Here is a 24,537-nt window from a genome sequence, read left to right as displayed (position 1 = left end):
CAGATCTGGCTGTGCTGAAAAGGAGAAGGGTGGCGAGAAATCAGAAATACATCTGGAGGGGGGGAAGATAACTCTATCCTGTATCCTGACTTGACAAGATTTTGCGCCCAGAGGCTCGGAGAAGTCTGCTGCCACTGAGCAAAATGTTGAGATAGTCTTCCCCCTATCCTGGCGTCACTGTTTCTCGCCGCCCTTGTTTTGGGGATTAAGGAGGTACCCTCTACCCCTCCCCCCTTTTGGGTAACTCCAACGTCCGGTCTTTCCTTTACCACGAAAGGAACTACTCTGGGTATATTGACCACGAAAGGAGGGTTTCTTTTTAGGGGTCCTATCCTCAGGGAACCCCTTCTTTTTATCAGTAGCCTTCTCGAGGATCGTGTCTAATACGGGACCAAACACGTATTCACCCGAGAAGGCTATAGAACACAACTTCATCTTGGAAGAGATGTCTCCCGACCAAGATTTCATCCAAAGTGCCCTCCGGGCCGCATTGGACAAGGCTGCATCCTTGGCTGAAAATCTAATTGTCTCTGCGGAGGCGTCCGCTAAGAAACCCGTAGCAGATTTTAGTAAGGGAATAGAATCTAGTATCTGTTCCCTGGGAGTTTTACTGCTTAGATGACCTTCTAACTCATTCAGCCACAGGTACATAGACCTGGCGACTGAAGTAGCGGCTATGTTTGTCTTGACACTAAACATAGCTGCCTCCCAGGACCTTTTTAATAAGCTGTCAGCCTTCATTTCCATAGTGTCCCTTAACTGACAGGAGTCTTCAAATGGAAGTGAGGTTTTCTTATTGACTTTCGCCACCTGGACGTCAATTCGAGGGACCTCGTCAAAAATTTTCGAGTCTGATGGGTCAAAAGCAAGGCGGTTTCTGAATTCCTTGGAAATTCCCAGCTTCTTTTCAGGATGGGCCCATTCATCCATCACCATCTCCTTAATGTTCTCGTTTATAGGGAATACCCTGGAGCGTTTGACCCTCAATCCCCCAAACATCTCTTCCTGAACGGTATGGGGTTGCTGAATGTCCTCCACCCCCATGGTATCCCTGACAGCCTTTAAAAGGTCACTCATTTCACTGGGAGTGAAGAAAAATTTTCTAGAGTCCTCCACGATCTCGCCTTCAGATAAGGGGTCGTCGTCCTCTTTTTTTGAGGATGAGGCCTCGTCCTCTAAATCCTCGGAGTCAGAGGGAATGTCCGCCCCCCTGGGTCTTTTAGGTGGGCAAATCCCTCTGGTATCCTCACGGAGGGAGGCCAGTGAGGACCTAACCTCCTCCTGAATCATGGATCTAAACTCCTGCATAATTGAGGGCTGTTCGTCTCTCACTATTTTAGAAATGCAATGCTTGCAAAGCTTTTTAGTATAGTCCTCAGGAAGCCTGACGGAGCACTGGATGCATTTGGCGGTCCTTTTTCCTTTTTTTAAAGTAAGTTTGGCCTAAAGTGAGAGAGGCAGCCCATTAAATTTATGTCAGTCTAGTATAGGAGCATAAATAGATGCAGTATACCAGCAGACACACCAGGGGGAGGGGAACAGTGGTTACCTCTAAGCACCCCCCCCCTTGCCCCCAGTGAAGCTGCCGACTTGCCCAGGTGGGCTACTCACGCAGGGGCGCTCGGGAGCGGTCTGCTCCTGCTGCTGCGGCTCCTTCTCCTGGTCCGACATGTTCCGGTCAGAGCACGATGCAGAGAGAGCGCAACGGGAAGGTGCTTGTTAGCATTTGTTATAGGAGCTCGTCTACTTCCGGGTTCCGTCCGGCGGCCCGGAAGTGACGTCGGACGCGCGCGACAGAGCAGAGCGTCTTTCCGGTCGGCTACTTCCCAGGAGGCAGGCGACTCAGCGGCAGCACAGGGCAGGCTTCCCACAACAGGGAGCGTGACCCTGGCGTCTCCCTGTCAGCTTTAGAACGAAGTCTGCCGGAGAGCAGGGGACGCAGCTCTGGGTGAAAGGACCCGCAAGGGAGGCAAGAAACACCACCGATGCGGTCACCAAGGTACTTAAAAATAATAAAACGAGGTCCACTTCACCTCCCTGAAAGCCAGAGAGGACTTTTCTCTGTCCTGGCCGCTATAGGGGCAGGAACACACTGGTGAATGGTGGTGGGAGGGGTCCTTTTAAACCTATCTCTGTTCCTGCCCCTACAGAGGTCAGGGGTCAATCTCTCTGGGCCGTCATGGTGGTGAAGTGGAAAGGGGCGTTTTTTTTAAAACTTTATTTCTGTCCCACTCTGGGACTTTTGGCGGTCTGATCCCCTCTGCAATGCATTACAATATATCTGTATTGTAATGCATTGCCTGTTCGTGTATTACACTGTGTAATACACTAACAGTTGCCTAGGAGACCCAGCCAGGGGCTAGATCCGCTAGGTTTCCGTAGAAATCAGGTCCCGATGCCTCTGCAAGGCATCGGGCTGCCTTTTCACCCATCGTGTCCCTGTCACTGCAGCGCAGGGACCCGATAGGAAAGCTCACCTGCCGCAAACACCATATACACTGCTCAAAAAAATAAAGGGAACACAAAAATAACACATCCTAGATCTGAATTAATTAAATATTCTTCTGAAATACTTTGTTCTTTACATAGTTGAATGTGCTGACAACAAAATCACACAAAAATAAAGAAATGGAAATTAAATTTTTCAACCCATGGAGGTCTGGATTTGGAGTCACACTCAAAATGAAAGTGGAAAAACACACTACAGGCTGATCCAACTTTGATGTAATGTCCTTAAAACAAGTCAAAATGAGGCTCAGTAGTGTGTGTGGCCTCCACGTGCCTGTATGAGCTCCCTACAACGCCTGTCCATGCTCCTGATGAGGTGGCGGACGGTCTCCTGAGGGATCTCCTCCCAGACCTGGACTAAAGCATCTGCCAACTCCTGGACAGTCTGTGGTGCAACGTGACGTTGGTGGATAGAGCGAGACATGATGTCCCAGATGTGCTCAATTGGATTCAGGTCTGGGGAACGGACGGGCCAGTCCATAGCATCAATGCCTTCTCTTGCAGGAACTGCTGACACTCCAGCCACATGAGGTCTAGCATTGTCTTGCATTAGGAGGAACCCAGGGCCAACCGCACCAGCATATGTTCTCACAAGGGGTCTGAGGATCTCATCTCGGTACCTAATGGCAGTCAGGCTACCTCTGGCGAGCACATGGAGGGCTGTGCGGCCCTCCAAAGAAATTCCACCCCACACCATTACTGACCCAATGCCAAACCGGTCATGCTGGAGGATGTTGCAGGCAGCAGAACGTTCTCCACGGCATCTCCAGACTCTGTCACGTCTGTCACATGTGCTCAGTGTGAACCTGCTTTTATCTGTGAAGAGCACAGGGCGCCAGTGGCGAATTTGCCAATCTTGGTGTTCTCTGGCAAATGCCAAACGTCCTGCACGGTGTTGGGCTGTAAGCACAACCCCCACCTGTGGACGTCGGGCCCTCATATCACCCTCATGGAGTCTGTTTGTGACCGTTTGAGCAAACACATGCACATTTGTGGCCTGCTGGAGGTCATTTTGCAGGGCTCTGGCAGTGCTCCTCCTGTTCCTCCTTGCACAAAGGCGGAGGTAGCGGTCCTGCTGCTGGGTTGTTGCCCTCCTACGGCCTCCTCCACGTCTCCTGATGTACTGGCCTTTCTCCTGGTAGCGCTTCCATGCTCTGGACACTACGCTGACAGACACAGCAAACCTTCTTGCCACAGCTCGCATTGATGTGCCATCCTGGATAAGCTGCACTACCTGAGCCACTTGTGTGGGTTGTAGACTCCGTCTCATGCTACCACTAGAGTGAAAGCACCGCCAGCATTCAAAAGTGACCAAAACATCAGCCAGGAAGCATAGGAACTGAGAAGTGGTCTGTGGTCACCACCTGCAGAACCACTCCTTTATTGGGGGTGTCTTGCTAATTGCCTATAATTTCCACCTGATGTCTATCCCATTTGCACAACAGCATGTGAAATTGATTGTCACTCAGTGTTGCTTCCTAAGTGGACAGTTTGATTTCACAGAAGTGTGATCGACTTGGAATTACATTGTGTTGTTTAAGTGTTCCCTTTATTTTTTTGAGCAGTGTAGAATCGCTAGGTGCACGCCCGGTGGCTCCTTAAAGGGGTTGTCTGCTTTTTTATATAGTGATGACTGAGGTGTTGTAGAGATAAAAATGTTGTTGTTTTTTTTTTTTAGATAGCAGAGCAGAACGTCCCCCCTGACACACACACAGTAGGGCGTAGAGGGAAAGGTGCGCAGTATGGTTTTTGGAAGGCAGATTTTGCTGGACTGGTTTATTTACACCATGTCCCAGTTGAAGCACCCCTAGAGTAGAAACTCCATAAAAGTGACCCCATCTAAGAAACTACACCCCTCAAGGTATTCAAAACAGATTTTACAAACTTTGTTAACCCTTTAGGGGTTGCACAAGAGTTATTGGCAAATGGGGATGAAATTTAAGAATTTCAATTTTTTGGCAAATTTTCCATTTTAATCCATTTTTTTTCAGTAACAATGCAAGGGTTAACAGCTTTTGGTGAAACTCACCTGTAAAATCTTTTTCTCGTCTTTTCCATTGGGGGACACAGACCATGGGTATAGCGTAGGCCATTACTAGGAGGAGACACTATGTAAATAAGAAAGAACAGCTCCTCCTCCACTGGCTATACCCCCATGGTCCAACAGGAGGACCTCAGTGCGTGCAAAAGCAGTAGGATAAGGAGACCAAAAACCAAATAGTAACAAAGAAAAACCGAACAGAGGAACACCGCCATAGGGCCGTTAACCATAAGGTCCCAATAGAATAGAACCAACCCCTCCTGCAACGGACAAGAATGGGTGGGAGCTGTGTTCCCCAATGGAAAAGACGAGAAAAAGATTTTACAGGCGAGTTTCACAAAAAATCTCCTTTTCTCGCCCATTCCATTGGGGGACACAGACCATGGGACGTCCTAGAGCAGTCCATGGGGTGGGAAGACCAGCACCACCAAAGGGAAAACATCCAACGGTTAAACAGGAACCACAGCCTGCAATACCTTGCGCCCTAGGGCAGCATCAGCCGATGCCAGAGAGTGCAGTTAGTTAGTTAGTTGAACTTTGCAAAGGTATGTAAGGACGACCAGGTGGCTGCCTTACAAAGCTGTGATGTAGAGGCTCGATTGCGCCTAGACCAGAAGGCCCCCACCGCCCTGGTGGATGCGCGGTAACCCCCGCTGGGGGAACCCTACCCCGGGATCGATAGGCCATGGCAATAGTCGACCGAATCCACCAAGCCACAGTGACCTTGGAGGCCGCCAGACCCTTACGAGGCCCCTTGGGAACCACAAAAAGGGAGTCCGAGCGGCGAAATGGGGCAGTAACCGACATGTACACCCGCAAAGCCAATGAGGACGGTCAGGATTCCTTCTGCCGTGACTCTGCGAAGAACCTTTGGGAGCAGAGGCAGTGGTGGAAAAACATAGAGGAGCGTGAAGTGCCACGGAGACACCAGAGCGTCCACCCCGTACGCCTCCGGATCCGGAGCTCGGGCCAGGAAAGTGGGAACCTTGTTGTTGAGCCTGGATGCCATCAAGTCCACGTCCGGGCGGCCCCAACGGCGACAGATGTCCTCGAATACCACTCTCCCGGATCCACCCTGTTGTCGCTGAGAAAGTCTGCCTTCCAGTTTTCAACCCCTACAGACAATATTGGAACGTGAGCCTCCACCCACTGGAGGATCCTCTTCACCTCCTGCATCACCGGCCGGCTGCGGGTTCCGCCCTGATGATTGATGTAGACGGCCACGGCTGTGGCATTGTCCGACTGGATCCTTACCGGGAGACCCGCTAGGAGGGGGGTCCAATGAGACAGAGAGAGGAAAATTGCTCTGAGCTTCAGTATGTTTATTGGAAGGCGGGCTTCCACCTCTGACCACACCCCCTGAACCGTCCGAGCCTGGAGAACGCCGCCCCAACCCAGGAGACTGGTATAGGTGGTGACGACTGTCCAGGAGATTGGGAGGAAGGATTTTCCCGAAGTCAGATTCTGAGGGGACAGCCACCATGGAAGATCCATGCGAACCCGAGGAGGAAGGCGGTCCCAGAAGGACAGGATCGCCTGCTGCAGAGGCCGCGTGTGAAACTAGGCAAAGGGGACTGCCTCGAAGGAGGCCACCATAAGCCCCAGAACCTGCATGCACTCCCAGATGGAGAGACACGGGGAGTGCAGAAGGCGAGACACCGACTCCCGAATCCGTGAGAACTTGCAATCCGGGAGGAATACCCGGGCTGCAGTAGTGTCCATAATCATTCCCAGGAAGGTCACCCTCTGGGAGGGTCAGAGAGAGGACTTCGGGAAGTTGATTAGCCAGCCGAACTGTTGCAGAGTCTGAACAGTGATCCTGACACTGTCTTCGGCCTGGAGACGAGATGGAGCTTTTATCAGTATGTCGTCCAGGTAGGGCAGCAGAGATATGCCCCTGGTACGGAGAAGTGCCATGAGCGGCGCCAAGATTTTTGTGAATACCCGCGGGGCTGTTGCCAACCCAAAGGGAAGGGTGACAAACTGATAATGACGGTCGCCAATGGCGAAGCGCAGGAATCTGTGGTGAGATTCTGCGATAGGGACATGAAGATAGGCGTCCCGGATGTCCACCGACGCGAGGAACTCCCCTGGAAGAAGAGAAGCAATAACGGGGCGGATGGATTCCATCCGGAACCTCCGCACCCGCAGGGACTTGTTTAATAGCTTCGGGTCTAGGACCGGACGCACTGATCCCTCCTTCTTTGGCACTACAAAGAGATTTGAGTAGAAACCTGCCCCCTGTTCCTCTAGACTGGAACTGGGACAACTACTCTCCAGACCAGAAGGGAAGAAACCGCTTGTAAAAGGGCCAAGGCTCGGGCTAGATCCCCCGGAACATGAGAAGGAAAGAAACGTTCCGGAGGTCTGGAAACAAATTCTATCTTGTAACCGGAAGTTATAATTTCCAGAGCCCAGGCGTCTTGAACGTGAGCTCTCCAGACTTGTTGAAAGGAGAGTAGACGGCCCCCCACCGCAAGCGGTGGGGGAGCCCCTTCAGGCTGAGGACTGCTTTGGAACCGCGGGGCAGGCAGAACTCCCCTGGAATTGTGCCTGCGGGCGCCAGGAAGGTTGAGGCTTAAAGGAAGGCTTCTTGCGGGAGTCCTGAGAGCCGCCGGAGGAGGGGGGCTGTCGCAGACCTGGAGGAGGAGAAGCGCCGAAAGGACTGGTTTCTAGAGCCAGAGGGGCGGGCTCTGAAAGCGCGCTTGGATCTAGACTGGGGCAGGTGTGTACTCTTGCCCCCCGTAGCGTCAGAGATAATCTCATCCAGCTTAGCACCAACGAGCCTGGGGCCCGCAAAGGGGAGGTTAGTGATGGAGCGCTTGGAGGAAGCGTCGGCGTCCCAGACCTTCAACCAGACCTTCAACCAGACCTCCCTGCCCTGCGTGACCGAGAGGGTCGAAATCCGCGCAAAGAGAGTGCTGACGTCCAATGAGGCCTCACAGAGGAATGTTGTCGCCTGGGAAATCTGGAGGGCGAAGTTCAGGGTGTCCGCAGATGCATCCTGCTCCGCGAGGTCCTGATGATGGCGTTGCAACCACACCGAAAGCGCCCTGGCTACCCAGGCCGAGGCGAACGCGAGCCGCAGACCTGTGCCCGCCAGAGTGAAGATGGCTTTGGAAAGAAAGTCCAAACGCTTGTCAACGGAGTCCTGTAGGGAGGACCCGTCCAGGACAGGTATTGCCGTATTCTTGGCTACCGGCGGGTCGACCTTAGGAGGAGAAGACCACTGCTGCACATTATCTGCCGGGAAAGGATAAAGAGTATCCATGCGCCTTGTGGCAGAAAAACGATGATTAGGGCGCTCCCAAGCCATTGAAAGGACCTTGGCGAATTCGCCATGAATAGGGAATGTGACTGCCTCCGGTTTTCTGGAGTGGAAAAGGGGAAATTCCTGGCTACTAGTAGAAGGAGGTTCCCCCTGGATGTCAAAGGTGTCACGGACCGCCGTGACCAAGTCTGCCACCATGGTGGAGAGCTTAGGCGAGGGTTCTGGCTCCGTGTCCTCGTCCGAGCCGGACCTTTCCCCTTCAGACCTGTAGTCCCTGCGAGGGGGAGAGGCTGAACACGCTTCCAGGGGAGGGGGGGAAGCAGAGTCCTTCGAGGAGGGATGCTGCTGTGTGCGCTGCCTCTTAATCGTCGAGCGTCCTCTGTGGGAGGCACCGGGAGGTGGAGCGGTGCTAACCACAGGATCCGTGGCCGCCATGCGTTCCATAAAGGCCATGGCCACGCGCGAGACTTGGGCCAAGTCCGCGGCCGCCCTAGATATGGCAGAGGCCCAGGAGGGCTCCGCGGGCTCCGAAAGGGCGGTGAAGGGACTGGGCTGGATTGGAGAAGGGGAGGAGGAGGATGATCCTGTCCTGAGGCAAGGCAAGAGTCACAGGATCCAGTAACCGATAGTGGCAGGCGGAATACCTTACAGGATCCCAGTGAGGCCTGAGTTGCTGCCTTAGATTTTTGGGGAGCCCCAGGTTTAGGCATGATGGCGACTATCCCAAAGTCAGGGTCTCCAAGCTTTGTAGAACGCTACAGTCCTACCGTGACCTGTGAGGAGCAGCCAAGCGTGGAGCAGCGCTGAGGCAAAGCGGAAGCGCCAGAGAAGACGCGATAGGCTCCGCCCCCAGTCGAGTCACAGATCGCGCGAAACGCGCGTGGGAAATATAAAAAAAAAGGCAGACCCCGGCTCTGAAAATGGCGTCCACCGCCATGAATGAAGGGGTTAAAAAGCTCTCCGCGCCAACGGGAAAAGGCGCAGCAGCAAGGCGTTGCGAATAATCACAGTCCCAAAAAGGAATCCCACCTCCCTCTCAATCCAGCAGCCACCCTGATCCACAGGTAAGCCCTAAAGCACCGCGTCACACAGCTAGTACAGGGGGAGGGGGAGATTGCAGGAGAGCCGATGTACTTATACTGCAGTCTTCACCCTCTGTTCCGGACCAGCAGGGTCACCTCTTCAGTCATCTGGCACAAGGAGGGCAGTGCACTGGATAGAGGGCAGGAGTAGGTGACCCTGGATCTGGTAGGCCACCGGAGCTGCAGGTCGAGCCCGGTTCCACTTATCTTCTGGGGGAAAGGGGAGGTAGCCGGGGACGTCCATTCGACCCCGGCGCTCGCTCCACTGTGAGACCAGGGACGCCATGCGACCCTGCGTCCTCTATTGAGAAAAAAACAAACAGGAGAAGAGAAAAATTACAGGGACAACCCTGCAGGAGCAGGAGTGTCATCTCCTTATCCGACACTAAGCTAAAACTGAGGTCCTCCTGTTGGAGCATGGGGGTATAGCCAGTGGAGGAGGAGCTGTTCTTTCTTATTTGCATAGTGTCTCCTCCTAGTAATGGCCTAAGCTATACCCATGGTCTGTGTCCCCCAATGGAATGGGCGAGAAATGCTATATTTATTGCCCCGATTCTGTAGTTTGTAGAAACACCCCATATGTGGCCGTAAACTACTGTACGGGCACACAGTAGGGCGTAGAGGGAAAGGTGCGCCGTGTGGTTTTTGGAAGGCAGATTTTGCTGGACTGGTTTATTTACACCATGTCCCATTTGAAGCCCCCCTGATGCACCCCTAGAGTAGAAACTCCATAAAAGTGACCCCATTTTGGAAACTACGGGATAAGGTGGCAGTTTTGTTGGGACTATTTTTAGGGTACATATGATTTTTGGTTTATCTATATTACATTTTTGTGAGGCAAGGTTACCAGAAATAGAAATTCAGAAATTTCATCTTCATTTGCCAATAACTCTTGCGGAACACCTACAGGGTTAAAGACGTTTGTAAAATCTGTTTTGGATACCTTGAGGGGTGTAGTTTCTTAGATGGGGTAATTTTTATGGAGTTTTTACTCTAGGGGTGCATCAGGGAAGCTTCAAATGGGACATGGTGGCAAAAAAAAAAAAAGGCCATCAAAACCTGCCTTCAAGAAGCCATATGGCGTTCCTTTCCTTCTGCGCCCTGCCATTTGGTCATACAGCAGTTTACGACCACAGAAATTCTGAAATTTCATCTTCATTTGCCAATAACTCTTGCGGAACACCTAAAGGGTTAAAGACGTTTGTAAAATCTGTTTTGGATACCTTGAGGGATGTAGTTTCTTAGATGGGGTAATTTTTATGGAGTTTTTACTCTAGGGGTGCATCAGGGAAGCTTCAAATGGGACATGGTGGCAAAAAAAAAAAGCCCATCAAAATCTGCCTTCAAGAAGCCATATGGCGTTCCTTTCCTTCTGCGCCCTGCCATTTGGTCATACAGCAGTTTACAACCACATATGGGGTGTTTCTAGAAACTGCAGTATGAGGGTAATAAATATAAAGTTTTGTTTGGCTGTTAACCCTTGCTTTGTTATTGGAAAAAAACGGATTAAAATGGAAAATTAGCGAAAAAAAATTGCTTTTTGGCACCGTTTTTATATATTTTTTACACTGTTCATCTGAGGGGTTAGGGGGGTATTTTTATAGAGCAGATCCTTACGGACGCGGCAATACCAAATATGTCTACTTTTTAAAATGTATTTATGTTTTACACTATACTATAATTTTTATAAATTTTTTCATTTTTAGCCGATTATATAAAGGTAGGTGCTCATTTTTTGCGGGATGAGAAGACAGTTTTATTGGCACTATTTTGGGGGCATATGACTTTTTGATCGCTTGGTATTACAATTTTTGTAATGTGACAAAAAAAACTTTTTTTTGCACCGTTTTTGTTTAATTTTTTTGACCTTGTTCATCTGAGGGGTTGGGGGAGGAATTTTTATAGAGCAGATTCTTACGGACGCAGCGATACCTAATATGTCTACTTTTTTTTATTTATTTTAGTTTTGCTAAATAATATTTTTCAATATTTTTTTTTTTGTTTTAATGTCTCAAGTCTGAGAACCAGTTTTTTATCCGATTGTCAGTGGCTAAATTGGGATATCAATTTAGTACTCCATGGAAGTGTGGTACTCCCTGAAGCAGCCAATAATGCAGAGGACCGGATGATCGGGGCACGTGTCACACTGAGTAGTGGTGTCCTTCCGTATCCCCCTCCTGTGACATACTCTGCACCTTTTTTGGGTCCATCCCTTCTTTCCAGTATGGGGGACCACACCTAGAAAGTGTTGGCCAGGGACGATCCGGGTGCCTCCAGTTCCCGAGGTACTCCGGCTTGCTCTTTCCCGGTCAGAAAAGATCAGGTCCTTGAGGACTGCCTCATAGAACTGAAGGAATCTCCCTGTATTGCCAGCGCTTCGGGACAGCACAAAAGAGTTGTACAAGGCAACCTGCACCAAGTAGACCGCAACTTTTTTGTACCATGCCCGGGTTTTGCGCATGGCGTTATATGGCTTGAGGACTTGATCAGATAGATCAACTCCTCCCAAATACCGATTGTAGTCGACGATAAAATCGGGCTTGAGGACCGTTGCCGCGGTACCTCGCACAGGGACAGGGGTGATGCCGTTACCATGAATTGTGGACAGTACAAGGACATCCCTCTTGTCGTTATATCTGACCAGCAACAGGTTTCCACTGATAAGGGCACGAGTCTCACTCCTGGGGATAGGTACCTGGAGGGGGTGGGTAGGGAGGCCGCGTTTATTTTTCCGCACAGTCCCACAAGCGGACGTGGATCTGGCGGCGAGGGACTGGAACAAGGGGATACTAGTATAAAAGTTATCCACGTACACGTGGTAACCCTTATCTAGCAGTGGGTGCATAAGGTCCCACACAAGTTTCCCGCTGGGGGGACATTCTGGGGGTTGAATACGGGAATCTCGCCCCTCGCACACACAAAACTTGCAAGTGTACCCTGAGGTACTCTCACAAAGTTTGTACAGCTTCACGCCATACCTCGCCCGCTTAGAGGGAACATACTGGCGGAAAAGGAGTCTCCCCTTGAACGCAATAAGAGACTCATCAACCGCGACCTCCCTTCCAGGTACATAGGCCTGTACAAATTTGGCCCCAAAGTGATCGATGACCTGATTTTGTACAGGCGGTCAAAGGCAGGATCACCTTGGGGGAGAAATGCTGCATTATCTGAATAATGCAGGCATTTCCGGATGGCCTCAAACCGGGAGCGTGTCATGGCCGTACTGTAAAGTGGGGTTTGGTAGAGGACGTCCAGTAATGCCTGACACTAGGTTTCTTGACTAGGCTCATGTGCAGCACGAGGCCCCAAAACATCCTCATCTCGGCTGCACTGACCGGGGTCCAGCCATCAGGCCTAGCCAAAAATGAGCCCGGGTGTTGAGCAATGAACTGTTGGACGTACAGGTTCGTCTGCTCCACCATCAGATTTACAAAGTGGTCACTGAAAAAAAGACTAAAGTAGTCGTATTCAGTTAAGCCCACTGTGGAAATCTGGATTCCTGGTTGGGCTTTAAAATCAGGAATCACGGGATCATAACGCTCTGGGGTATACCAGACAAGTTCACCGGCAGGGGGCTCCGGTGGATTTAACTGGTGGGCCAGAAAACTAGTACGAGCCCCAGAGCTGCTCGTACTAGGGTGGGCCACAGGGTCCCTAGCATGGCGGTCCCCTTGCTCCGCCTGACGCCGTCTCCGCCGCCTTGGGAACTCATCATCATCGCTAGATGAGGAGGAGGACGTGGATGACAAAAGGAAAGTGGGGTCATCATCGTCCTCATTGGGAGTCTTGGAGTCGGACGCAAGCAGGGCATATGCCTCCTCGGCCGAGAACGTCTGGCGGGCCATAGGGGAGTGTGTGTCTGCGAGTGTATGTGCGTGCGTGTAAATCTTTATTTGGTGTGCGTGTGTGTGGGGGCACGGGTGTTTGCAAACTCACCCTAAACCTGACAAAAAAAAATAAAAGACTAACTAAAAAAAGGTAAAAAAATGTAAAAAATGTATAAATAAAATTCTAAATTGCTGATCAACCGTCCGAAATTGATCAGCGGTGGGGTGTGCGATGCGCTAACAGTGGCTGGACGCTAAGAGTGTCGGCCACAGTCAGCGTATGCACAAAAATGAAAGAAAAAAAAACTGCTTGCGCCCAAAAAAAAAAGTTGTTGGGGGTTGGGGGGCAAGCTGCAGCACCCCTGGGGGGTCTAGGGTCACACAACTGTGCTGTGGACCCCAGACACCCGATTTAGGGTGATGCAATCAGTAATGTTTTTTTTTTTTCTCTTCTCACTAACTGTCCCTAAAATATCCCTACCTAATCTAACTTGTCCCTAGCCTTTCCCTAATTACCTGGGTGCTGGGGCACAGATGGGGGTGCTGGGGCACAGATGGGAGTTGTTGGTGTGCTGGCTCTGATGGTCCTTGCGGCTATCCGACGCTGCCAGACTGATGCATTCGGAGTGGATCCGCATCCACTCAGAATGCATTGGTAGCTGGACGGATGCGTTCGGGGCCGCTTGTGAGACCCTTCAAACGGAGCTCACAAGCGGAGCCCCGACGCTAGTGTGAAAGTAGCCTTACAGCAGCCACCTTGGGCATTAGACACAACGCACAGGAGGGTACCTCAATGACTTTTAGACCTGACCTCTAGAGAGAAAGAGAGAGAAAAGTGCTGTTATTTGAATCCTGCCTGTAATGCTAAAAACGCAAGACATAAGTGGCACCTATTATTAGGCTTAGTCGACAGTGTGAGAACCGCAGGATTTTATAATTTTTTATATAGATATGGGCATGGAAAATTATATAAAAATCACGAAAAATTCTATAAAATATGTTTAACATAAAAACATGACAAACAATAGGTCATTTTCTGATGACACATTCCCTTCAAGTATCTTGACCTTGGAAACAGCAGTTTATTTCCATAACTATCATATATCCATCAACCTGTAAGACTTTATACTGGTAACAGTAAGAAAGAAATTTGAATGTATTTCTAAGTTTGGGGAACAAAATATTATGTTACTTTAACAAAAGAAAATGGTGGTGAGTACTACAGTTACCATCCGGACCACAGCCAGTAAAAAATTCTAAAAGTCCTCCAAAACCACTCCGGGAACTATGAAGCCAAGGTTGCCCCCTAGGCATTCACCAGAACCCATTACAAGGCAGGATGAACTTGGCTGTCTGAGACCCATGTGACATCTATGGAGCTGATAACAGAATACTGGTACGGTCACACTAGTATCAGACCTTCCAGAATTACCAGGCAGGTACAAAGAGGAGTAAGCAAGTTGGATCAAAAACCAGGAGAAACCGATATGATGAATGGATTAACCCCTTGTGTAATGCAGAGACAAGTCAGAGTCAATTACCAGGAAAGTAGATAAACAGCAGCCCCATTGATAACCCAAAAACATGCAAGATCACCAAAACAGTCAACAGTAAGTCACACAGTATAGAGCCCTGAATACAAATGCAATCACAGTAAGTTACACAGGAAAACTAGCTCTAGGATTTGGCACAGAATCAGAGCCCTCCAGCTACCAGTCACACTAATAGTTCGATCTACCGGGACTTTACAGATTTTCCATGACAACCCTAAAAGTACCGCCCCTGCATGGTGATTTGGCTGGGAGAGCTCCTGACAGAAAAGCTTCAGTCCATGACCTCCTGTCCTTTATAGATATGAATATAAATAAAATGTAATTAATAAAAACACAATCATACTCACCTTAGTAACTAGATCAGAGTGTCTGATGATAGCACGGACAAAGAATCTATAATCTGTGACTTCAGTTCCTTCTTCTACTTTGGCAGCCCCCAAGTACAGATGCATTTTATGGTTGGCACATGGAATTGCTGTTAAGTCAAAGTTTCTCATACGGTTCAGCTCTAACTGGAAGGCAAGGGCAGGTTCCAAATGTCTATAGATTCGGTCTTCCTCAAACTTCAAAAACACAAATTGTAGCAGAATTATTGCAAATACATTTAAAAATTATCATAACTAATGGAGAACTTCTGAACTTATTTTCTACTTTGAAAAGGCAAATTTAGCGATCATCCGCAAGTAGTTAACCAACGTTACCTTTGTCTCAAAAGCAATATTATAAATTGCCTACATATTTATCATATTTATTATTTTGCTCAATGTTCCAGCATGGTGTATGTTGGGATGGTTTCCTTCTTTCTACATAACTATGCTCTTACACCTTCTATTCCTCCTAAGATTCTATAATTGTTGAAGACATACCTTGTTTCTTGCCCGGAAAGTAAAGAATTTGGGAAACTCCCTCTAAAAGGTTTAAAAAAAAACACACACACATTTAGGTTAAAATTTATTGTACACAGGTTTAATGGAAGACTATTACAGGAATACAAGTAAACAATGGGAATGTATCAATGTATAAAATAAAACAAAATGAGGCTAAAACAGATGTCTTTCCCTTAACTTTTACTTTAAGGGAAGCAGTCCATTTTTGCTGCCCTGACTGAGGACAGCATTAAACAGTGGCAGGCATGTTGCCAACATATTCCAAGATGTGTGGCGTGAGATAAAAACAAACAAAAAAAAAAAACGATTGCATCTGTTGGCCACCCATTACCGTATTCTTCCATAACCATCAATAGCAAAACACACAGCACAATGCCATATAATATCAAAATACAAGTACATATTTGAAAATCAAAAATACATATTAATTAAAAACAGATAAACATAGAAAACTATGAAGACACAGATAAACACTCATGCATAAAGGGCGCCAACACTTGTAAGTGGGTCAAAACTTGGAAAAGTGTGGAGGTGGCATATCACTGTAGCATACAACACTGCAGAAAAGCTACTAACAATAATAGAAACCATTTCAAAGGAATCAAATCAAGATACAATAGCACGCATAAAGGGGTTTTCCCATATCTATTTATCCACAGGACTGTGACGAGGGCACACCCTCTGCGTCTGGAGGAAAGAAGGTTTGTACACAAACATAGAAAAGGATTCTTTACGGTAAGAGCAGTGAGACTATGGAACTCTCTGCCTGAGGAGGTGGTGATGGTGAGTACAATAAAGGAATTCAAGAGCGGCCTGGGTGTATTTCTGGAGTGTAATAATATTACAGGTTATAGTTACTAGATTTCTGGAGAAGGGTCGTTAAAGTTATTATGATTGCCTGATCCCCTAAAGTGAGAAAAATTGGCTTCTACTTCATAGTTTTTTTTTGCCTTCCTCTGGATCAACTTGCAGGATAACAGGCTGAACTGGATGGATAGATGTCTTTTTTAAGCCTTATAAACTGTTACTAACATTTGTGGCATATGAATAGGATATAAAACCAAACAATGCAACACCACACTGCAAACACAAAATATATGAACTAATGCCATACTCACTATAAAAACATAGTAGTATTAATGCTATGCTAACTATATAAATGTGAGACACTTGGCAAATACCTGTTTTCCACAGGCTGGTTTTAATTAATATGGTATAAAGCTGAAGCCTGATGTCCCTGTATTCATTGGAGACCATTTGGCAAACAGAATAGTGGGCTCAGTATATATGTGCAACCTGCCTTCCCTAAATTTATTGGAGGCTGGTTTGCACCAAAAGAGGTAGTATTTAGCATTTGTCTGAATGAGATAACCTAGCCATGATGGATAGGCACAAATAATTTTGATCAAAATATACGTGCAAAGAATTTATATAATGAGCATTGCATTAGTACAAGTATGTTTTTTTTATAGTGAGTATGGCATTAGTGCATATATTTTGTATTTGCAGAGCGCTGTTGCATTGTGTTTGGTTCTGTATTTTCAGCCACGACAACGTGTACTCTCACATTGGCATGTGTTGACTCGTTTGTTTTTTGGAGCGAGTATTTGTAATTCCACAAAAAAAGAAAAGATAATCAGCACTCCAAACACACTTTTCGGGTGAATTTAACTGGACAGCTAAAAAAGGTCCAAAGTAATGTAGGTGCACGCGGGAAAGGATTCGGGCTTCAAATCATAGATATGAAGTCGATTCGTTCTTACACTTTGTTTTAACGCTGCCCGGAGACATGTCTCCATACAGCATTAAAATGAATTCGGTATTCATTACTACATCTTTAAAAAAAAATTCAAGTTAGCAATCTGAAATCTGGTTTGGTACTGAGGTACCAGCTGGTAACAAACCCGAATATCAAATTTCTAATTTTAAATGTTGTAGAATTTGTAGAAATAAATACCAAATTCATTTAACAAAGTCTTGCGTGACAAAGTCTTGCAGGTGAAACGAATTTTGCCTCCACGGAGGCAATACATTTTAATGCTGTACGGAGACAGGTCTCTGGACAGCATTAAAACAAGGTGTTAGAATGAGTCAACTTACGCCTGAAATTTTTTATGTTAAAATGTTATACTATGTGGTATTTTAAATAGAATCGCTACACATGGCTATCACATGAAGACTTTACATAAGCATCTTTTCTAAACAATACTGCCCATAACATGACAATCCAATTCAATCCAATATGGTAAACCCCATTACTTTAAGAGATTCTTTCACTTTTCATAGGATTTATATATTTTTTGTTGTGTGTTAATTACAGTCAAAACAATTATTTCCCAGCATGTTTAGATGGAAAAGCTTTGCTCCAGCTAACTTCCATTTTCTCATCTCATTAGGTTTTTAACATGATTATTAGTATAATAATCAGCTATGATGATTTGTGTTGCATGTTTTCACATTCTCTAATATGCAGGATGTCTTGATTGGCTAATTTAGGCAAATTATTTTGATAGTCCTGATGATGGCTGGGTTATTTGATCGCAGCAGGGGCATAATTTGCATTCATGGGAAGCAAAATTGTTGTTTTTTTCATGTACAAACGCAATGAGATGTTTTTGATTGTGTTATCTGCCCATACTAACAGAGCAATTTCTAGAAAATAACTTCATTAATGTGATAACATGTGATGCTGTGGTAATGACACATTATAGCCTCAAGGAGAAGGATATCCATCCAGTATACTGAAAAGCTTTTCTTATCAGTTTTTAATCATTAAGGTCATACAGTATCTAGTCATATTTGTTTTATCAATTTATTGCACTTATTATAATTTTAACATGAGAAAAATATTCCATACAGACAGTGCTTTGAATAAGTATTCATACCCCTTGAACTTTTCCACATTTTTTCACGGTACACCCACAAACTTAAATGTATTGTGAAAACTCTGGGTCACTTAGCTTTCCAGGATCGCAGTCTTCTCCACTTAAACGGTTGGCACACCTCAAGAAGCCACTCCAACACTGCAGATTTTGGTGCAAACTGACCACAACCAGCTTTATTGTCACTTTTACAGCAGTCCAAACAAATCATAAACATAAATCCTAGGCCGTCTGGCCACTGACTACACAGTATTTCTCCCTCTCTATTGGGATCTGGGTCTACCACCCAGCTCCCCAAAACACAACATGGTGCTTACCCTACACAGGGTTAGAGGGTCCCAGCTCCCACAGGCATTGATGCAGCGTGCTCCTTCACCAGACAGGGAGCCGTGGTTGAGGAGCTCAGCCCACATATATCCGAGCTCCTCAGCTGGCTGCTAATTACAAGCCTAGCTGCTGCAGGCAGTGGGGGAAACCTATTTCCCAGCCTTTCTTGTTCTCACCCAGCTTCCTCTGGGTGAGATACACCATTTAATGGCCCTCATATGGCCCTCTGGCAGCTCCACTGCCACAGTATTTTATTTGGATTTTATGTGATAGACCAATACAAAGTAGCAAGTAATTGTGAAGTGTAAAGAAAATTATACATGGTTTTCAACATTTGTAACAAATACAAATATGGAAAGTGTAGCATTCATTTGTATTGAGCCCCCCTTGTGGGACCATCTTTCGCTGCAATTACAGCTGCAATTCTTTTTTGGTATGTCTTTGCACATCTAGAGCTTAAAAGTGTTGCCATTTGTTCTTTGCAAAATAGCTTAAAGGGAGTCTGTCAAAGTTTCACCTTTTTAACTTTTCCCATAGCTTTCTAGCAGCCTTACAGTTAATAAAAACGTTACCTTTATGAGCAATCCTGGACTTATAAAACCGGCAAAAAACTACTTAGTAGCATATGCAAATGAGGGCTCGCAAGTGCCCAGAGGCGGCGTTACCCTCGTAGGTGCCCAACTAGCTCAGCCTTATTGTCGCTTTCCCCCGCCCATTCTTTCCCTCTGCCCGCCCATCTACTTACTTCTTGTTTCGCCGAGATCCCGCGCCTGCGCACTCAGTCCGTCGGCCGGCGCATGCGCACTGCGATGCCCATTCCTTGTACAGCATCACAGTAATTAATGCGCAGATGGACAGCCTCCTTTGTGATGTTTTCACGCCGTTAGCCGGCGCATGCGCATTAATTACTGTGATGCCGTACAAGGAATGGGCATCGCAGTGCGCATGCACCGGCCGACGGACTGAGTGCGCAGGCGCGGGATCTCGGCGAAACAAGAAGTAAGTAGATGGGCGGTCAGAGGGAAAGGATGGGTGGGCAGAGGGAAAAAATGGGCTGGGGGAAGCGACAATAAGGCTGAGCTAGCTGGGTACATATGAGGGTAACGCCGCCCCTGGGCACTTGCGAGCCCTCATTTGCATATGCTACTAAGTTGTTTTTTGCCAGTTTTATAAGTCCAGGATTGCTCATAAAGGTAACGTTTTTATTAACTGTAAGGCTGCTAGAAAGCTATGGGAAGGGTTAAAAAGGTGAAACTTTGATGACAGACTCCCTTTAAACTCAGTCAGATTGCATGAAGAGAGTCTGTAATTTTCAAGTCTTGCCTCAGATTCTCAATGGGATTTAGGTCTGGACTTTAACTGGGCCATTCTAACACATGAATATGCTTTGATCTAAACCTTTGCATTGTAGCTCTGCCTATACACTCACCTAAAGAATTATTAGGAACACCATACTAATACGGTGTTGGACCCCTTTTTGCCTTCAAAACTGCCTTAATTCTACGTGGCATTGATTCAACAAGGTGCTGATAGCATTCTTTTGAAATGTTGGCCCATATTGATAGGATAGCATCTTGCCGTTGATGGAGATTTCAGGGATGCACATCGAGGGCACGAAGCTCCCGTTCCACCACATCCCAAAGATGCTCTATTGGGTTGAGATCTGGTGACTGTGGGGGCCATTTTAGTATAGTGAACTCATTGTCATGTTCAAGAAACCAATTTGAAATGATTCGAGCTTTGTGACGGTGCATTATCCTGCTGGAAGTAGCCAGAGGATGGATACATGTTCTCATTCTGTTTACGCCAAATTCGGACTCTACCATTTGAATGTCTCAACAGAAATCGAGACTCATCAGACCAGGAAACATTTTTCCAGTCTTCAACAGTCCAATTTTGGTGAGCTCGTGCAAATTGTAGCCTCTTTTTCCTATTTGTAGTGGAGATGAGTGGTACCCGGTGGGGTCTTCTGCTGTTGTAGCCCATCCGCCTCAAGGTTGTGCGTGTTGTGGCTTCACAAATGCTTTTCTGCATACCTCGGTTGTAATGAGTGGTTATTTCAGTCAACGTTGCTCTTCTATCAGCTTGAATCAGTCGGCCCATTCTCCTCTGACCTCTAGCATCCACAAGGCATTTTTGCCCACAGGACTGCCGCATACTGGATGTTTTTCCCTTTTCACACCATTCTTTGTAAACCCTAGAAATGGTTGTGCGTGAAAATCCCAGTAACTGAGCAGATTGTGAAATACTCAGACCGGCCCGTCTGGCACCAACAACCATGCCACGCTCAAAATTGCTTAAATCACATTTCTTTCCCATTCTGACATTTAGTTTGGAGTTCAGGAGATTGTCTTGATCAGGACCACACCCCTAAATGCATTGAAGCAACTGCCATGTGATTGGTTGACTAGATAATTGCATTAATGAGAAATAGAACAGGTGTTCCTAATAATTCTTTAGGTGAACCTCAGCCCCAGTCTCAAGTCTTTTGGAGCCTCCAACAAGTTTTCCCCCAGGACTGCTCTGTATTTAGCTCAACTCCTCTTCCCATCAACTGTCACCAGCTTCCCTGTCCCTGCTGAAGTAAAGCATCCCCACAGCATGATGCTGCCACCACCATATTTCACGGATGGTGTGTTTAGGGTGATGTGCAGTGTTAGTTTTCCACCACACAGTGCATTTAAATTTCAACTTTGGTTTTGTCTGACCACAGCACCTTTTTCCACATTTGCTGTGTCCCCGACATGGCTTGTGGCAAATGGCACTTCTTATGGCTTGCTTTCAAAAGTGTCTTTCTTCTTGTCACTCTTCCATAAAAGCCAGATTTGTAGAGTACATGACTGTACTGTGGACAGATTCTCCCACCTGGGCTGTGGATCTCTACAGCTACTCCAGAGTGACCATGGACCTCTTGGCTACTTAGTGCTCTCCTTGCCTGGACTGTCAGTTTAGGTGGACAGCCATGTCTTGGTAGGTTTGCAGTTGTGCCAAACTCCTTCCATTTTCAGATGAATGGCTGAACAGTGCTCAGTGAGATGTTCTGAAGTGGGAATATTTTTATGACCTTACTCCACTTTACACTTCTCCACAACTTTATCCCTGACCTGTCTGGTCATGATGCAGTTTGATTACTAATGTTCTTTAACGAACTTCTGATGCCTTCACAGAAGAGATGTAGTTACATTCAGAATAAATTTCACACAAGTGAAATCATTACTAATTAGGTGACTTCTGAAGGCAGTTGGTCACACTGGATTTTATATAGGTGCATCAGAATACAGGGGACTGAATACAAATGCACAGCACACTTAGATTTTTAGTTATGAAAATTTTTGAAAACTAGGTGTAATTTTCTTTTCACTTTTCACACACTTGCTACTTTGTGTTGGTCTAGCAAATAAAATCTCAATAAAATACATTCAAGTTTGTGGGAAAAGTTAAAGGAGTAAGAATACTTTTTTCAAGACACTTTATGCTCTAGTCTTGGACTTAAAGGGCTTCTGTCACCCCCAAAACACATTTTTCATTTTTGGGCTTGTTAAAATCCTTATTGAACGACTATTCCCAATATAGGGCTCTTACCTTGGTCTGTGGCTTCGTTTCATTAAAAATCGATCTTTTAAAATATGCAAATGACTTCACTATCAGCAAGTAGGGTGTCTACTTGCTGGTAGTGAAGTCATTTGCATATTTTAAAAGATCGATTTTTAATGAAACGAAGCCACAGACCAAGGTAAGAGCTCTATATAGGGAATAGTCGTTCAATAAGGATTTTAACAAGCCCAAAAATGAAAAATGTGTTGTGGGGGTGACAGAAGCCCTTTAAGGACGACCTTTCACCACTCCAGACATGCCTGTTTTAATAACCATGCATTTCCCATGTAACAACAATTCTGGAGTATCTATTCCCCCAACTGGTTACCACCCCTCTGTACCCTTACTGCAGAATAACAGCAATTCATTCATAACTTCTAGTGCAAATAATAAAAGGAATGGCACAACATACAGACATAAGAATAGATGCTACAGAACTGTTATTACATAATTCATATAGCTATTAAAATAGGCATGTCAGGAGAGGTGAAAGGTCCTCTTTCATTCCGTCATGGAATTGCGTTAGGTTACGTGGTAAACTAATCCATAACGCAATTCAGCATATACCCAAACTTCAAAACTTGAAGTTCGCTCAAAGTTTTTTGCCCTATTGTTTAATGCAGGGGCTCATTTTGATCAGGTGACTGTGTGATTGGTACTATTTTGGGGGCATACACCTTTTTGATCGCTAGGTGTTGCACTTTTTGTTATGTAAGGTGACAAAAAAATGGTTGTTTTAGAACAGTTTTTATTTTATTTTTTCTACAGCGTTTGGGGGGATCATGTGAAATTTTTATACAGCCGGTCGTTACGGACACGGAAATACTCAATTTGTCTGGTTTTCTTTTTTTTCTATTTTTATTTTTTTTTTACAATTTTATGTGTTTTATTTTGGGGTGTTTTTTTTTTACTTGAAACTTTCTTTTTTTATTATGAAAAACACTTTTTTATTTTTTACTTTTTTTTGTCCTACTCTGGGACTTCAACTTCTGGGGTCTGATCCCCTCTACAATACATTACAATACATCCTGTATTGTAATGCATTGACTGTCAGCTTGTATGCTGAAAGCCTGCCTGTGAAACACAGTCTAAGGGGCTGGATCTCACAGGCTTCCGTAGAGGGCAAGCCCCGATAGAGATGCGGAGGGAACGCGTACCCTCCGCAAAAACTCTGCATGCCGCGGTCAGCATTGACTGAGGCATACAAGGGGTTAATACGCCGGCATATCTGTGCCTCTGGTCCTTAAGTCACTTCGACCAGCGCCATACATGTACGGCACAGGTCCTCTACAAGTTAATAGCTTCATGCATCCCCTATGTAATAACAATTCTGGAGCATCTATTCTTAGGACTATATGTTGTGGCATTCCTTTATAATTTCTACTTATAAATTAATTGTTAGCTGTCGGCAGTAAAGGTACAGAGGGGTGTTAACCAGTTGGGGGGGTGTCCTTGCACAGTCAGAATGGCAGCACTGAATGGATAAAGTGAGACTTTGCAGGTACACCCACCCCCCCAACTGGTTAACACCCCTCTGTACCCTTACTGCAGATTGCTAGCAACAAATTCATAACTTCTAGTAGGAATAATAAAGGAATGGCACATCACAAAGTCATAAGAATAGATGCTCCAGAATTGTTATTACACAGGGAATGCATGTAGCTATTAAAATAGGCCTGTCAGGAGCAGTGAACAGTCCTCTTTAAGTTCAAGTGTAAAGGTTTGAGTGCAGTTTAGGTTCATCCTGAAACTTAACCCACAAGTCAAATATCCCTAAATTTTAGCGTGTAGTGTATATATATCTTTTATTCTAATCCTACCTATGATAGTGAGATGAATGGTGAAAAGTGATCTGAACAGACCTATTAGGCTTAGCAGCCAATGCGAAAACTGTAGAATGGTAGAATTTTTTTACAATACAGATAGTGACATGGATAATTATGCATTAAAATATGTTTAAATACAAAGAACAAAAAGTCAGTCCTGTGTCCCAACACGGACAAGTTACTTGCGCTGCTGCTGGTCCCGGAATAGTGTGGTAGGTCGTTCACACTGATATAGACAAGTCAAAGGGTTTTGGAACCGCGCTGCTAGAGACTATGTCTCCCGGTCATCAGTGAATGGCAAAAGGGTGTCAGCCCCTCTCCTCAATGCCCGCAGGATCCAGTCCTCCCCAGACCTCTTTCTCTGCAGGGTTGAAAGGGAATAGGCAGAATAGTGAAGCACCCTTAGCACTCTTTTTATAAAAGGTTTTATTCTACTCACAAGGGTTCGTGAACAAAAGGCATAAAATACAAATCAGTCGTCACGTTCCTGCCCGACCCGGGTTTCGCTACCTCGCTTCTTCAGGGGCGATAACTGCGCATGCTTGCAGTCAAGCCTCTTAAATAGCCCAGCTGATTTCATTACACAGGCCGGTATAGTTCCGGATCATAGCATAATTCCAAAACAACATTTACAAATCATACATAGTAAAATACCATCAATGGTCCTTTAGTACCATCACATCTAAGACATATAAATAAAAATAAAATACAATTACAAATAGAATTAAAACTGCGAGAG

General features: G+C 46.1%; 1 protein-coding gene across 1 annotated transcript in view; it reads right to left on the bottom strand.

Moving 5' to 3' along the window:
• Positions 1-24,537, bottom strand: part of ACACA (acetyl-CoA carboxylase alpha) — a 993,014-nt gene that overhangs the window by 402,730 nt on the left and 565,747 nt on the right. The window contains exons 35-36 of the mRNA XM_040424192.1: positions 15,149-15,190; positions 14,630-14,845 (exon numbers count right to left, since the gene is read on the bottom strand). Of these exons, the coding sequence (XP_040280126.1) occupies positions 14,630-14,845; positions 15,149-15,190 (258 nt within the window). The remainder of the gene's footprint in view (positions 1-14,629; positions 14,846-15,148; positions 15,191-24,537) is intronic.

The sequence above is a fragment of the Bufo bufo genome, chromosome 3 (genome assembly GCF_905171765.1).
Source record: "Bufo bufo chromosome 3, aBufBuf1.1, whole genome shotgun sequence".
NCBI classification, from domain to species: domain Eukaryota; kingdom Metazoa; phylum Chordata; class Amphibia; order Anura; family Bufonidae; genus Bufo; species Bufo bufo.
Note: the sequence above shows the minus strand (reverse complement) of the source record. Positions and strands in the feature narration are given on the sequence as shown.